The 17,031-nt window shown below is 44.9% G+C and overlaps 1 protein-coding gene across 2 annotated transcripts in view; it reads right to left on the reverse strand.

The window, feature by feature from the left end:
- The window catches only part of ACTR6 (actin related protein 6), a 34,319-nt gene extending 22,288 nt beyond the window's left edge, over positions 1 to 12,031 (reverse strand). The window contains exons 1-2 of one of the 2 annotated variants that reach the window (XM_082254750.1): positions 11,823 to 12,031; positions 2,699 to 2,816 (exon numbers count right to left, since the gene is read on the reverse strand). In XM_082254750.1, the coding sequence (XP_082110876.1) occupies positions 2,699 to 2,816; positions 11,823 to 11,983 (279 nt within the window). In that variant the 5' untranslated portion in view covers positions 11,984 to 12,031. The remainder of the gene's footprint in view (positions 1 to 2,698; positions 2,817 to 11,822) is intronic. The other variant, XM_082254751.1, reaches the window with a different exon arrangement.
- Between the last annotated feature and the right edge of the window lie 5,000 nt (positions 12,032 to 17,031).

Here is a 17,031-nt window from a genome sequence, read left to right on the forward strand (position 1 = left end):
ACTTTGAGCGACAGGCATTTTGGCTTCAGGCAAAAGAACACTTATATGTGAACAGGGGCCATTGAAATGAACAGGATTTGGCTTGTTGAGCGTTTTAGAGTTCCAAGCTTCAAGCTGAAAATCACTCAGGTGTGAATGGGGCCTCACTGTTAGCGGACTCACTACCTCTGCTGGAAGTCTATTCCAAGCAGCATCTACTCTTGGTAGAATAATACTTTATAAGATTTGTTTTGATCATGTCCCTGTGTTCTTGGTTTCATACTGAAAATACTTCCCTCCTGAACCTTATTCACCCCCTTGACGTATTTTAAGGTTTCAGTAGTGTCTCCACTTTCTCTTCTTTTCTCCAGACCGTACATATTAAGTTCCTGAAGTCACTCTCCACATGTTTTATCCCCCAGACTTTTCACTATTTGGTTATCTTATCGTATCCCTTTGTAAGTGAGGTCTCCATAACTGGACACGGGTTGATTTACTAAAACTGGAGAGTGCAAAATCAGCTTCCAGGTTTTATTGTCAAAGCTTAATGGAACAAGTTAGAAGCCGATTGGCTACCATGCAGAGCTGCCCCAGATTTTGCACTCTCCAGCATTAGTAAATCTACCCCAGTATTTCATATGAGGATTAACTAAAGATCTATCTGGATTCAGAACGGCCTTCCTCCTGCTGGTGACCCCTCTAGTCTAGACTTATATTTGCTTTCCCCACTGCCTGGTCACACTATTTGCTCATTTTGCAATCATCTGAAATAAGTACCCCCAAATCTTTCCTTTGTAGCGCTGGCCAACAATCCATTTCCTATATTGTAATCTATCAAGGGGGTTCTTTTCCCCTAGGTGCATTATTTTATATTTAGACACATTGAAATGCAGTTTCCACTTCTTTGACCAATCTTCCAGGAATGCCAAATCATATTCCATGTTAAAGACATATCCAGGGATATCAACCCTATTACACACCTTTATATCATCAGCAAAAAGACATACCTTACCAACCAACCCTTAGTTAGATCGCTTACATGTACACTCACCGGCCACTTTATCAGGTACACCTTGCTAGTACTGGGTTGGACCACCTTTTGCCTTCAGAACTATTCATGGCATAGATTCAACAAGGTGCTGGAAACATTCCTCAGAGATTTTGGTCCATATTGGCATGATAGCATCACACAGTGGCTGCAGATTTGTCGGCTGCACATCCATGATACAAATCTCCCGTTCCACCACATCCCAAAGGTGCTCTATTGGACTGAGATCTGGTGACTGCGGAGGCCATTGGAGTACAGTGACCTCATTGTCATGTTCAAGAAACCAGTGGTGAGATGATTTGAGCTTTGTGACATGGTGCATTATCCTGCTGTAAGGCACCTTACACACGATACTCCTGTTAGAGCATCTACGTTTTCTGGCGTAATTGTAATGCGTGCATTTTCGCGCATTTGCGCGCATTTTCGCGCTCGCGCGAATTCGCGTAATTGCGCGCAAATTTATTCTAGCGTTCTGGATATTCAATTGACATTTTGGGTCATTTTAGCGCATTCGCGCGTTTGTGCGCGCATCAGGCGCAAATTACTGACCAAAAATGCAGATTTTTCTATTTTGTTCTTACTGAAGAAAACGCGGCGCTCATTTACGCGGCTGTGTGCATAGGCACATTAAGAATGAATGGGCTCTATTTTAGCTCAGAAAAAAAAAACGCTGTACTGAGCATTTTTAAGCTGCAGTGTGCAAGAGGCCTAAGGAGCCATCAGAAGATGGGTACACTGTAGTCATAAAGGGATGGACATGGTCAGCAACAATATTCAGGTAGGCCGTGGTGTTTAAACAATGCTCAATTGGTACTAAGGGGCTCAAAGTGTGCCAAGAAAATATCCCTCACACCATTACACCACCAGCCTGAACCGTTGATAAAAGGCAGGTTGGATCCATGCTTATATGTTGTTTACGCCAAATTCTGACCCTACCATCTGAATGTCACAGCTGAAATCAAGATTCATCAGACCAGGCAATATTTTTCCAATCTTCCATTGTCTAATTTTGGTGAGCATGTGTGAATTGTAGCCTCAGTTTTCTGTTCTTAGCTGACAGTAGTAGCACCTGGTGTGGTCTTTTGCTTCTGCAGCCCACCTGCTTCAAGGTTCGATGTGTCGTGCGTTCAGAGATGGTATTCTGCATACCTTGGTTGTAACAAGTAGTTGTTTGAGATACTGTTGCCTTTCTATCTTCTCAAACCTGCCCATTCTCCTCTGACATCAACAAGGCATTTTCATCCACACAACTGCCGCTCACTGGATATTTTCTCTTTTTTGGACCGTTCCCTGTAAACCCTAGAGATGGTTGTGCGTAAAAATCCCAGTAGATCAGCAGTTTTTGAAATACTCAGACCAGCCTGTCTGGCGCCAACAACAATGCCATGTTCAAAGTCACTTTAAACCCCCTTTCTTCTAAATTCTGATGCTCAGTTTGAACTTCAGCAAGTCATCTTCACCACGTCTAGATGCCTAAATGCATTGAGTTGCTACCATGTGATTGGCTGATTAGCAATTTGTGTTACAAAGCAATTGAACAGATATAGCTAATAAAGTGGCCAGTGAGTGTAGATTAAACAGAACAGGGCCTAGTGCAGAGTCTTTTGGTACACCACTAGTGACTGGTCTGTTGTCGTTACTGAATATTAGCAACTAGACATAAAAAATTACCTTTTGAAATGGAAGAATATAAAAGAGGCCAGATGGGTCCTTAACCTCATCGATTTGATTAGCTGTGAATGTTTTTAAACGGGCAGTCTTCGATCTGAATTGGCAGTTGGGAATGACACTGAAAATAGGAAATAAATGTTATAAAAAGGAATGTATTGTCTTCCTATAACAACCCAAATTAAATAACATTGCTAAATGATGGATACTACATGAATCTTTAATTAGTGGCAGTTGTTAGAAAATCTCCCTGTCTGGCCCAGCACCATCTATGAAGTTTTTGAAGGGTATGTCATCAGAACTCCTATAACTTCTGGGGGAACACACACCTAGCCCTGCTGCCAAAATCCTGTAAGCGTGGATGGAGCTGAACGCCGTGACGTCATCACGCTTATGCACGCACCTGGATTGTGTCCCGAAATGGTAATTTATACAGTGACGTTACTCTTTTTTTCCAAATGTGTTTTCAATCTGTTTTAAATAAATTATGTTACCAGATTTACACTATTTGGAGCACCTGGCTCTCCTTTCTTCTTTTATAGTATGCACATGAGGTTTCGAGGGAGAGTCCTATGAGTAATGGAGGATAGTATCTAGAAAAAGGGATCACTGGTTTACATAAAACCACCAATCATTGCCACATCCCTGAGACACAATGAAAAATAGAAATTGGGTGAGGGAGTAGTCCTGCATCTAGTCAAGCCAAAAGCTAGAGAAAAATGCCCGGACTCTGCTGGTGGATAGTATCTATTACTTTTGTTATCATCATGCTCAATAGGACTTCTCTGTAATAGGGGGCCATGGGTCTCTGGTAAGCCCCTTCACATATGCACAGTAACAGAATGGAACCAGGGATTGGAGCACATATGAAGATTTTCCTGTTTTTTCAAATATTTTGAAGACTTTGTGGAAATTGAGTCAATGGCGTTTTACAACGTATATGTGATTGATTATATTTTTTGGTGTTTTCTTTATAAACTATTTTGATTGATCCACCCTATGTATTAATATTTGTCAATATTGACTGGATGGTACTATATATTCGCCACTGATCAAATGTGATTTGTGCAGCAGGTCTACAAGTTATAAAACTCTATGAGAGGCTGAAAGCTGCTAGGCTGGACGGTGAAGAGTTGTACTAAAGGTTTAGGGCAGTGTGCGCCCAGGAACGAGTGCTTGCATTCCAAGCATTTGTCCATGGGCTGCCCTAAACATTATTAACCGCTTGCCGAGTGCGCACAGTATATTTACTGCGGCAGTCAGCCCCGGCCAGGCAGAGTGATGTAGATCTACGTCACTAGCCTGTCACCGGGTTTTGAGCCAATAGCGGGTGAGCGCGCGCCCGCTGAGGCGCGTTCACGGAGGAGTGCGGGCGTGTGACCGGCGGACCCGATGTCCGCCGGTCACACTACGATCGTCAGTACAGCGGGAGAAAGGCGGAGCGGCTTATGTAAACAAGCCGCCTGTTATTCTTCCCTGTGTAAAAATGGATATCAGACGGTTCTACTATGTAGAACCGTTGATCTCTGTTTTTACACTAGTAGCCATGTCCCACTACAGTTAGAATCACGCCCCTAGGACACACTTAACCCCTCCCTCTCCAATACAGTTAACCCCTTCCCTGCCAGTGTCATTTTTGCAGTAACAGTGCATATGTATAGCCGTAATGTCACTGGTACCCCCAAAAGTGTCAGTCAAGGGTCCGATCTGTCCGCCGCAATGTCGCAGTACCGCAAAAAAAAAAAAAAAAAAAAAATCGCAGATCGCCGCCATTACTCGTTAAAAAAAAAAAACACCAAAAATGACAAAAATCTTTCCCTTTGTTAGTAAACGCGATAACTTTTGTGCAAACCAATCAAAATACGCTTTTTGCGATTTTTTTTTTACCAAACATATGTAGCATAAAACAAATTGGCCTAAAATGTTAAAAAATTTTGATTTTTAAAATTTTTTTGGGGGGGAATTTCATATAAAAAAAAGTGAAAAATATTGTTATTTTTGCAAAATTTACGCTCTTTTTTTGTTTATAGCGCATGATAAAAAAAAAAAAAAATAAAATCGCACAGGTGATCAAATACTACCAAAAGAAAGCTCTGTTTGTGGGGAAAAAAAAGGACGTGAAATTAGTTTAGGTACAGCGTTGCACGACCGCGCAATTGTCTGTTAAAGTCACGCAGTAAAAAAAAAAAAGAAAAAAAAACCCTGGTCAGGAAAGGGGTAAAATCTTCCGGGGCTTAAGTGGTTAACACCCACTCCTAAACACTGGAGTCTCCTGCATCAGGATTAAATGCCCAGTGTGCAGGAAGCCAAATCAAACATACCAATGCTGTTTTCTGCAGTGTTTTCATTTACATTCTGCCTGATAGGGTATGTGCAGTGTCCTACAATCAAGGCATCCCTTTTGTGAGAACGGTCACCGTTGCCTATGTGCTAATGTCAGCTCACAACCAAACTTTTAAGCCACAAAGCGGCTGGTGTCATAGCGGATCACATGTGCAGAGCCATGATGACTGCATATATAAATAGAGGCTAAAGCTGGCCATACATGCATTGAAAATCAGCCAGTTTAGCAGGGACAAATAGACAAGGAAAAAAACTGCTTGATCAGCACTGCAGTCTATAGACTGCAGTGCTGATCTGTCAGAATGGGACACAGTGGGAAGGATTCCCCCATCCACCTTGAACGTGTGGATGGGGGAATCGGGTCCATTTTTGCACCGTTTTCTACGGCCAAGCCTAAGATGGCACTGTTCTTGGCAGTTAGAAGGGTTTAGTTCTGCCTTACGTTAAAATAAATAGCTTGGTAGCAGAGTCCTTTAAAAGCATAACTAAACCATCATCACAGGAAAATGGTATTTGTAGGGCACTATATCAATAAAAGCATCAGTTCTGACTTGATTCGCACCAGCATCAGTTCTGACCTGACCTGATTCGTACCTGCACCGGACCCCCCTACTGGATATATGTGAACCCAGCCTTAAACCGGAGTTCCACCCAAAAGTGGAAGCTCTGCTTATTCTGCTTCCCCCCACACAGGTACCCATTCCCCCCACATTTGGTACCTTTCAGGGGGGGAATGGGTACCTGTATTTAAATAATGAACTTGAAACTCCACCGCAGCGAAGTCCCTTGGAAGTTTGCCCCACTCCTTCCTCCACCACTGGGCCAGGTAAAAAGCACAATGCTCTTTGCGCATACGCAGTAGGGAACTATCTGTGAAGCCGAAAGGCTTCACTGCCGGTTTCCCTTACCACAAATGACGGCAGCACTTGAGAGTCGATCCGAAAATCAGCTTGGGTGCTGACATTGTGGGATCCCTGGGCAGGTAAGTATCCTAATATTAAAAGTCAGCAGCTACAGTATTTGTAGCTGCTGATAATCAGGGCACTGCTCATCAGTGTCCCGATTATCAGTGTAGCCTTATCAGCGCCCATCAGTGAAATTACTTATTTGCAAAATAAATCAATATTAAAATCGATGGATTTAGTTACGCTTTATGATTTACTGCTGTTCAGGGGCTCTGGGCTTCAGCAAAATGGCAGCCTCCAACAAGAAGAAACAGAAGCCATGCTGGAGGCAATTTACAGCAAACACTAAATTTGGTAGCATAATTATTCATGTGGAATGGGGGAACTGGAGAAGTGACTACAAGCACTAAATTTATTCTTGCTGGAGAAGAGATGCTCTCTTCCACAATTGGTGGTGTCAGCGGGGAGTATTGATATTTTTAAAAGACTCTTGGATGTGAATCTTAGTGAACACAACATACAGGGATATGGGAAATGATTATCGACACTAACACATGTACACCTACACAGGTTGAACTGAATGGACTATTGTCTTTATTCAACCTCAACTACTATGTAACTATGAATGTATGTCTCTTACAAAAGAACATTATGTTTCATCATGTTGTTATGGGTAAAGTTCTGCTTTAACCACTTCAGCCCCGGAAGATTTTACCCCCTTCCTGACCAGGCCCTATTTTCGGCACTGTGTTATTTTAATGGACAATTGCGCGGTCGTGCGACGCTGTACAAAAACGAAATTTATGTCCCCTTTTTGTACCACAAATAGAGCTTTCTTTTGGTGGTATTTGATCACCTGTGCGATTTTTATTTTTTGCGCTATAAACACAAAAAGAGCGATAATTTAAAAAAAAGAAACAAAACAATATTTTTCACATTCTGCCATATGACATTGCCAAAAACTTTTTTTTTTTTTAAAAATCAACATTTTTTAACATTTTAGACCAATTTGTTTTCTGCTACATATTTTTGGTAAAAAAAAAAAAAAAAAAAAAAAAAAAAAAAAAATCGCAATAAGCGTATTTTGTAGGGATGCACCGAAATGAAATTCTTGGCCGAAGCCGAATAATAATAAAATGTTTGGCCGAAGGCCGAATACCGAACGCGGTGTTTCGCATTTTTTCCATTTATTTTGCCAATTTTTTGTCCTCTGTCTTGTCCTCTCGTGTCTCTCTCTCTCTCTCTCTTGTCCTCTCATGTCTCTCTCTCTCCCTAAATGTTACTGTAGGGAATGGGATTCAGTGCACACTGCAGCCTTGTACCATAGGGTTAATGTTAGTGACACTGTAGGGATTGGGAAGGATGCTGGGAATGGAAATCAGGAAGCATGCAGGCAGCCTTGTAAATTTTAATTGCAGATACAGGGCACTGGGCAGGTCAGGGTTAATATGGTAACATCAATTACTCAGTGACAGTCAGTCAGTGTCAGTGTGGACTCGATCAGATTATACCGTGACAGACAGTCTCTCATAGTGGTGGTAGTAGGAGGCTGGAGGTGGACTAGTAGGAGCCTGGAAAGGAGCACAGCCGCATACATACATTACTCACTCGTGCACTGCAGCCCGCCCCACACATTCAGTGAGTCTTACTCTCCTCCCTAGTTTTTTCAATGGCACATTCAGGAAGCCAATCACGCCGTGAGTAGCGGCACAGCGGAACCAATCAGGTGTGCAGGCACGCATGATTGGTTCGCTGTGCAGCTAATCACGGCGTGATTGGCTTCCTGAATGTGCCATTGAAAAAACTAGGGAGGAGAGTAAGACTCACTGAATGTGTGGGGCGGGCTGCAGTGCACGAGTGAGTAATGTATGTATGCTCACCGCTGAAGTGTCCCGGCTTCCCCTGCCTAACACGGAAGTCTGTGAGTCCTCCTGTCCTCCTCCGAGTCCCTTCCCCCTGTAAATATCGTGACCTCGGCGATATGAATATCGCCTACGGCCACAGAACGATAGTCAATATCATATCGACTATCGTTCAGCCCTATTATTCGGCACAAAATTATTCGGCCTTTTGACTTATTCGGCCGAACACCGAAAGTGCTATTTTTTTCTATTTTAGGCCGAATAATGTTCGGCCGCCGATTATTCGGTGCATCCCTAGTATTTTGATTGGTTTGTGCAAAAGTTATTGTGTCTACTAACTACAGGAAAGATTTATGTCATTTTTATTCATTTTTTTTTTTTTTTACTAGTCATGACGGCGATCTGCGATTTTTTTGCGGGACTGTGACAGAGTGGACCCCTAACTGACATTTTTGACACTTTTGGGGGTACCAGTGACATTACTACAGTAATTAGTGTTAAAAATATGCACTGTTACTGTAATAATGCCATTGGCAGGGAAGGGGTTAACCCTGTGGGTGATCAAGGGGTTAAATGTGACCCTAGGCAAGTGATTCTAACTGTGGGGGGGCGTGGCTTCTGAGATGACCATAGAGACAAGTGATCCTATATAGAAGGTAGGGATGCACCGATCCAACTTTTTTGGTCCCAATCTTCCTTTGTGAAATCGCCGATCCCGAGTCCAATCCAGAAGTACTGTTTTGTGAGCTTATAACAAAATACTACTTCCGGATCGGTATCGGCAGATACCTTATAACAATTGTGCATTCAAAATCTAAAATGTCATGGGTTTAGTCATTAAGAGGTTAAACTTCCCTCCTCCACAGATGGAACGAATAGATACATTGTAATCATTGTGTTTACTTAACTGGGAGAGTTGAAAGGCATTTGCGGGAGGCTCTTTTTTTTTTTTTCTTTGACAGCTGTTCTCTGCTCCCTCACATGCTATGTACAGAACAAAACTGGTTCGGCCCGTGGATCTCTTAATTTTACCGATCCCCCGATCCAGCTATTTTGCACGTATCGGGGCCGATATCCAATCCGAATATCGGATCGGTGCATCCCTAATAGCAGGATCACATGAGCTCTGTGATCATCCCAGGGAGAAGGACAGTCCACTATGTTTACAACAGCCGACCGTCCTCTCTCAGCGGGGAACAATCGCGGGTGTCAGGCGGCAATCGGAGCCACCTGACACACATCAGGCTCCCTACTGAAGAGTGGGGGCGGGACCTCGCCGCCGGCAGCGCGCACTCGCCCCTGTACGGCGATTTGCCCAGGAGTGGCTGCCTGCCGCAGTACATCTGCGGCGGGTGGTCCTAAAGGAGTTCAAGATGAATAAGGTGTATACTCTGTAGTTGATCACATTAGCTGCTCAAAATGCTTTAAAAAAAAAAAAAAACTGAGGGTTTACTATGACTAAAGCCTCTTACACACGATGAGATTATCGGATGAATTATCGTCCGTTTTTTGTGGCATGCTAGTCTCATATGGAAAGTGAAGAGGTTACTCAACATATGAAAATTCTCATAGGGCAGAATTCAACTTCAGAAGTGATGTCATGCGATTAATTGTTTTCTTTGTATTATTTCATTTCTGGGCATGTGTAGTCTTGCTCTTACGATTTTTTTTTTTTGGCTAAAATCTGTACTAAACGAAAACCGGACATTGTGTTCACATACGATAAAAATTTTATAGTCTGCACATCCAGGTTTTGTCATCCGAAAATTCAGAATTGGCTGTGGAAAACACCATACTAATGATCCGAAAATCAGCAAAGCGTTTGTCGGACGAAATTTTACTTCCGATTTTCCTATCGTGTGTACGGGCCTTTAGATGAAGAGTCCTGGAGGCAGCTGGATGCATGCAAATAGTATAAATCAGGAGTGTCAAACTGGAGGCCCTCCAGCTGTTGCGGAACTACAAGCCCCATCATGCCTCTGTCTGTGGGAGTCATGTTTGTAACTGTCAACCTTGCAATTCCTCATGAAACTTGTAGTTCTGCAACAGCTGGAGGGCCCCCTCGTAACTGTCAGCCGTGGAGTGCCAAATGGGACTTGTAGTTCCACAACAGCTGGAGGGCCCCCTCGTAACTGTCAGTCTTGGAGTGCCTCATGGGACTTGTAGTTCCACAACAGCTGGAGGGCCCCCTCGTAACTGTCAGTCTCGGAGTGCCTCATGGGACTTGTAGTTCTGCAACAGCTGGAGGCCCCCCTCGTAACTGTCAGCCTTGGAGTGCCTCATGGGACTTGTAGTTCCACAACAGCTGGAGGGCCCCCTCGTAACTGTCAGTCTTGGAGTGCCTCATGGGACTTGTAGTTCCGGAGGGCCCCCTCGTAACTGTCAGCCTTGGAGTGCCTCATGGGACTTGTAGTTCCGCAACAGCTGGAGGGCCCCCTCGTAACTGTCAGTCTTGGAGTGCCTCATGGGACTTGTAGTTCCACAACAGCTGGAGGGCCCCCTCGTAACTGTCAGTCTCGGAGTGCCTCATGGGACTTGTAGTTCCACAACAGCTGGAGGGCCCCCTCGTAACTGTCAGTCTTGGAGTGCCTCATGGGACTTGTAGTTCCGCAACAGCTAGTTGCGGAACTACAGCCAGTTTGATACCTGTGGTATAAATCATATAGTTCTCCAGGTGAACTCATACACTAGGATTGCCACCTCATCCCTTTAATCCAGGACACATAGTTATTACACAGGTTCTGAGGCTAAACTGATGTGAATGTGCAAGGTATATGTAAAGCGCTGCGTAAATTGACAGCGCTATATAAGAACCTGAAATAAAAATAATAATAAATATAATGCACATAAGGCACTTAGGCTCCGTCTACACATAGGCGTTTCGGATCAGAATTGCGGCTTTTCTGGCCGCTATTCTGCCCGCGACACCTGAGCTATTCCCGTGACTTGCAAAGGCACCCCAAACGCGGCGCGATTTTGCCACGATTATCGCCAAACGAATCGCGGTAAAATAGTGCAAACAGAATCGCAGGATGCCTGACGTCAAAAAAAAGTTATTTTGGGCGCCAGGCATCCTGTTTGCGCAATTTTACCGTGATTCGTTGGGCAACAATTGCGGCAAAATTGTGCCGCGTTTGGGGTGCAATTGCAAGTCACGGGAATCGTCAGGTATCCCGCGACTTGCAATGGTTCGGAATCGCGGGCAAAATCGCAGCAACTCTGCCTGCGATCCGAAACGCCTATATGTGAATAGAGCATAAGGCTCCATTTACACCTGAGCATATTGTTTTCAAGCGTTTTTTTAGGTGTTTTTACAGGCTTTTTTTGCAGGTGTTTGGAGGCAGGCATTGACATCTGACCAAAACCGCCTGTAATCTGCCAAAAAAGAAGCTCATGTACTTTTTTGCGCTTCAGGCTACGTTCACATGTAGGCGTTTTGGGGCGTTTTTCTGCTCTAGGATCAGCTCTCAAAACACCCAACAAGACAAATCCTATTCATTTCAATGGCCCCTGTTCACATCTGAGCGTTTTGACGCTGTGAGCAAAACGCCCAACGCTCAAAAAAGTACATGAGCTTCTTTTTGGGCAGATTACAGGCGTTTTCCATTGGTATATATTCAATCAAAAAACTCCTGCACAAAAAATCGCGGTAAAAACACGCGAAAACGCTACGCTCAGGTGTGAATGTAGCCTCAGGCCGACAAAATGCTCATATGTGAACAGGGGCCGTTAAAATAATGGGAATTTACTTGGATGTTTTGGAGCTTCAGAACTGAGCGTTTTACAAGCTGAAAACCGCTCAGGTAATCAGCCACAAAACCTGTATAATTAATATGTGTTCTTGTTTAAAGAGATGAGGTAGCAACCCTACTATACACACAGCTGTACGCCCCATCACTCCTCCCAGCAGTCAGTGAGAACGCCCAGCAGCAGGATAGACAGTACAGCAGAAGGCCACTCTGGGTGAACTCTATGGTAATCCGCCTGCGGGCGCTCTTTGCTCCAGTCCTCTCTCACCTGACTTCTCCGTGACTATAGCCGATCTTTGCGGTGTAGGCCCCATTATCGAGCACCAAGGTGGTCATCCCGGGCCTGGAAACCCCGCATACAGTGTACGGATCATCCGGGAATTGTGTGACGTGTGCCGTACGAGTCTGGCGCCGCTCTCCCCGCTGCATTGTGGGAAATGGGAGGACTGCGATCACCTCCCCGGGTATAGATAGTCTGAGAGCGGCTGCCTGTTCCTTTGACTGTACGGCCGTAAAGTGAGACACTGAGTGCGCGGGCCGATCAGATTACACAGCGCATCTGCCTGACGGCTGCTGGAGAGAGAGAGGCAGCCATGACAGAGCTCTGTGTACGGCGCTCATAGGGATTGCTGGGGAGAGAAAGGGGCAGCCATGACAGAGCTCTGTGTACGGCTCTCATTGGGACTGCTGGAGAGTAGAGTGGTGACAGCTGTCAGAAGGCAGAGATCACTCAATCTACTGACCTCTCTTCTCAGCGCAGCATTGAACAAGTGTTCTAGTAAAAGAATTAACAAAAAATATTTGTACATCCAATCACTATTCCGCAGCATTTGTTCTATTACCCTTTCACAGCCAGAGACTGTTTTCTTTTTGCTTGCTTTCGTTTTTACTTTTCATCCTATTATCAGTTTTTTCAAAAGAATAGGCAAACCGATCTATTAACCACTTCAATACAGGGCACTTTCACCCCCTTCCTGCCCAGGCCAATTTTCCGCTTTTAGCGCTGTTGCATTTTGAATGACAATTGCGCGGTCATGCAACGCTGTGCCTAAACCAAATTTATGTCATTTTTTTTCCCACAATAGAGCTTTCTTTTGATGGTATTTGATCACCGCAAGGTTTTTTTCTTTTTTGCTACACAAAAAAGACTGAAAGGTTTGAAAAAAAAAGTTTTTTTTGATTGTTATAAAATTTTGTAAATGGATACGTTTTTTCCTGCACTGATTGGCACAGATAGGTGGTAATAATGGGCACTGGTGGGTGGCAATGATGGGCACTGGTGGGTGGCACTGATAGATGGCAATCATGGGCAGCTCTGATGAGGGCACTGAAAGGGTCCCTGAGCCCTGATTGGCATCCCTGGTTGTCAATCCCTAGTGGCATCCCCCCAAGGGTCTGCACTGGTAATCAATGCTCTAATTACGAGCACAGACACCCCCCCCCCCCTCTCCTCTACTCACGCCTGTCAGGCACGAACTGAGGAAAGCCGATCAACGGCACTTCCTATTTACTATGTGACCAGCTGTGATTGGACACAGCTGTTCACATGGTAAAGAGCCTACATCATTAGGCTCTTTAGGGCTCTTTCACACGGAGTGGAAAGCATTGCGATCCGCTCTGGCACTTTATTTATTTTTTTTTCACTGAGCGGATGACATTTGTGTCATCCGCTCCGTATGTCCCCATATCATCCCATCTGTTTGCGGATGATATACGGACATAATGTATGTCTATGGGCATTGCGGATGACATCGCTGACATCCGATTTTGCATCCCTTCCGTTTTTTACACGGAACAAAAATAGGGTTCTGTTCTGTTCCAAAAAACGGAACAGAACTGAAAGGACGAAAATCGGATGTCAGCGGATGGTCATCCGCAATGCCATTGACAAGCATTATGTCCATATATCATCCGCATAAAAAATAGGATGATATACGGACATGCGGAACGCTCGTGTGAAAGGGCCCTTACCAAGATGGGAGATGCGGTCTATCCTGCTGGATGTCATATGACGGCCAGTCAGGATAGAGCAACCACTTCCCGGCTGTCATTTTGCTATATGGCGAGCGGGAAGTGGTTAAACAGGAATACATCTGCAAATGTATAAAAAAAATTATGCAGAGCTGGCAACAGGAGTAACATAAAGTAATAGAACTTCCATTGGTCAATAAACATCCTCTGAGACCCTCCCACCTTACTAATCACATTCTCTTCAGCCCCCATTCACATCAGCGTAATCTGATATGTCGATTTGCTTGCCTGTTGCCGGCAACAGCACCGCCCCAGTCGGGGCAACGCCGACTTCCAAAAGAAGTTCCTGCACTTTTGGCGACTTCAGTGGTAATTTCAGCAGACCTCTGTGCATGAACCCGCACAGATGTCTTTTAAATCCCCCCCCTTCCTGCCCAGGCCAATTTTCATCTTTCAACGCTGTCACATTTGGAATGGCAATTGCGCAATCATGCAACACTGTACCCAAATGAATTAACCACTTCAATACCAGGCACTTTTACACCTTTCCTGTCCAAGCCAATTTTCAGCACTGTCACAATTTGAATGGCAATTGCGCGGTGATGCAACACTGTGCTCAAATTTATTAACCACTTCAATACCGGCACTTTTACCCCCTTCCTGCCCAGGCCAATTTTGAGCACTGTCACACTTTGAATGGCAATTGCATGGTCATGAAAGACTGTACCCAAATGAATCAACCACTTCAATACCAGGCACCTTTACCCCCTTCCTGCCCTGGCCAATTTTTAGCTTTTAGCACTGTCACAATTTGAATGGCAATTGCGTGGTTATGCAACATTACCCAAATGAATCAACCACTTTAGTACCGGGCACTTTTACCCCCTTCCTGCCCAGGCCAATTTTCATCACTGTCACACTTTGAATGGCAATTGCGTGGTCATGCAACACTGTACCCAAATGAATCAACCACTTCAGTACTGGGCACTTTTACCCCTTTCCTGCCCAGGCCAAATTTCAGCTTTCAGCACCGTCACACTTTGAATGGCAATTGCACAGTCATGCAACACTGTACCATAGCTCCCAACTGTCCCTGATTTTGAGGGACTGTCCCTGATTTGGAATGAAATCCCTCTGTCCCTCTTTCCTCCTCATTTGTCCCTCATTTTAGTTTGATTTATATAGTTGTATATAAAATACTTTTTATATTTCAAAAAGTGTTTCCCAGTACTAAACCTTTCGTCCAGTTTCTAAATTGCTGCATTTTTAAAATTCAAAAGCCAATATAAAGTAACAGTAGTGGTAAAAATGAGCACTTGTGGGTTTAACTAATCATGTTTTTTAAATCTTTAAGGGGGTGTGTTCTATGCCTTCATACAGTACTTTTGCTAATAGGTGTCCCTCGTTCCTATCTCAAAAAGTTGGGAGGTATGCTGTACTGATATCAATTTTTTTTATCTTTTTTTTCCACACAAATTTCTTTTGGTGGTATTTTAATTACCACTGGGTTTTCTCTAATCGTCTTCCAGGGCAGCATCTGAGAGATAGGGTCCTTCCACCTAAAATAGCAAACACAGTAGTCCACCATTATAAAAATGTCAGTCATAACTGTGTGCCTCAGTTTGATTGTGTTTCCTCCGGATCCACAGTAGCTGCAGACATTTATTTTTTCTCTAGTCTCTGTGCTAATTGCAGGGGACTCCCTGGCCATCATCCTATCAAGCAGGCTTTGGGCAGTGCAGGTCAAGGGCAGCAACTCAGGGCAAGCTGGCCCCTGCATTAGGTTTCACTCCTACTGAGGGCAACCATCCCTCCAGCTGCACTAAATGTCAATGGCATTTCCCTATAAAGGCCACTACACCTGGAGTCAAGCCTGCTATTCAATCACCCGCACCTAAAGGGCTCCAGCTGACGACGAGCTGCCACTCCGGCCGACGGCCTCATCACAGAACAGCCAATCCACGCTGCTGGAGGAGCAGGATGGAGGCAGGGAGCATCATGTCCGGTGTTCCGTGAAAAAACCATACCCGTGAGAAAACCATTACCCTCGTCACTTCCGGTGCACCTACGGAGGGTATAGATTTATCACGGTAGTGTGTGTAACGTTACACTTGCGGCGGATACATTAAAACAGCTGTGCTGCAATATGAGTCATCTCCGCTCCTTCCCCTGTCACTTCCCTGATCTTGGTTAATAAATATAAAAGCGGATCACGGAGCCGAGATCTCCGTCATTTAGATTTCATACACCCGCCGCTGCTTTTATATTTATTAGCCAAGATCAGGGAAGTGCCAGGGATAGGAGCGGAGATGACTCCTATTGCAGCCCAGCTGTTTTAATGTAACCGCCGCAAGTGTAACGTTACATACACTACCGTGATAAAACCATACCCTCCGAGCATGCGCACTTGTCAGGCCCTCATCTGTTCAATGACGTATCCGGGGCTGTGAGCATGCGCACTGCTACGCTGCTCAGCTGTTCCTGACAGGAAGTGATGAGGGTATGGATTTCTCACGGGGTATGGTTTTCTAACGTTACACCGGAACCCCATGGCACTTCCGGTGATGCACCTCCGGCCCGCAGCCATCTTGGTGAAGGCGGAAGCCTCAGAGCTGGATGACAGTGGGGCACTTTCCCTTTTATCACTTCTGAGCGGCGGCGCAATTTTGAAAATTAAAAACAAGAAAGCAAAAGGAAAAAATGGGGGGGGGGAGGCAGATGGACTCTCTTCCCTAAAGCAACACACCAGGATGGCAGTGCAGGTATGTCCACCAACCTGCATGGGGTCAGCTGGGGGCGGGACTGGAGCTGCAGTAGAAAGCAGTTTAAAAGCCCCTACGCAGGGTTTTTTTTCGGAGTCTGACCATTTCGGATTCCTCACCCTGCCCTGCAGGTCCTGCTTGCCAGGACAGCTCCAAGGTAAGCCACTCTGGAGTTTCCTGTGGGTTTACCTCACTACAAACTGTTACTTATGTTTGTGTATGGCAACTGCCTGTCTCACTGGGTCCTTTGTGCTTTATACAAAGACCCCAGAAGAGAAATGGGCAAGTTTCCTCCAGAATGGAAAAATCCATTATGCCAAAAATGCATCAAAATGGTGGCCAAGGAATCAAAGGGGTTCCTTAAAGCTGTAGTATACCGCTTTTTGCCACTTTTAACTACAGGTAAGCTTTTAATAAGGCTTACCTGTAGGTACAATTAATATCTCCTAAACTGGCACGGAGGAGATATTTGCACTGCACTGCATGCAGCCGCTCATGCGAGCGGTGCATGCGCTCTGAAGGTCCAGTGGACCTTCAGCTTTCCTTGCCGGGAGTTTGCCGGAAAAAGACTCCCGCGCGCATGCGCGGGAGTGATGTCATCGCGGCTCCAGCCAATCACAGCGCCGGAGCCGCCGAACCCGGAAGAGATGCCGAGGGATCATGTCAGCTCCCACAGCGGTGTCCGGGGTTCCGTGTCGGGGCTTCGTTCTAAGGTAAGTAGTTCATAATGAGCTAGTATGCGAT

The sequence above is a fragment of the Pelophylax lessonae genome, assembly GCF_965119305.1.
Source record: "Pelophylax lessonae genome assembly, chromosome: 4".
NCBI lineage: Eukaryota > Metazoa > Chordata > Amphibia > Anura > Ranidae > Pelophylax > Pelophylax lessonae.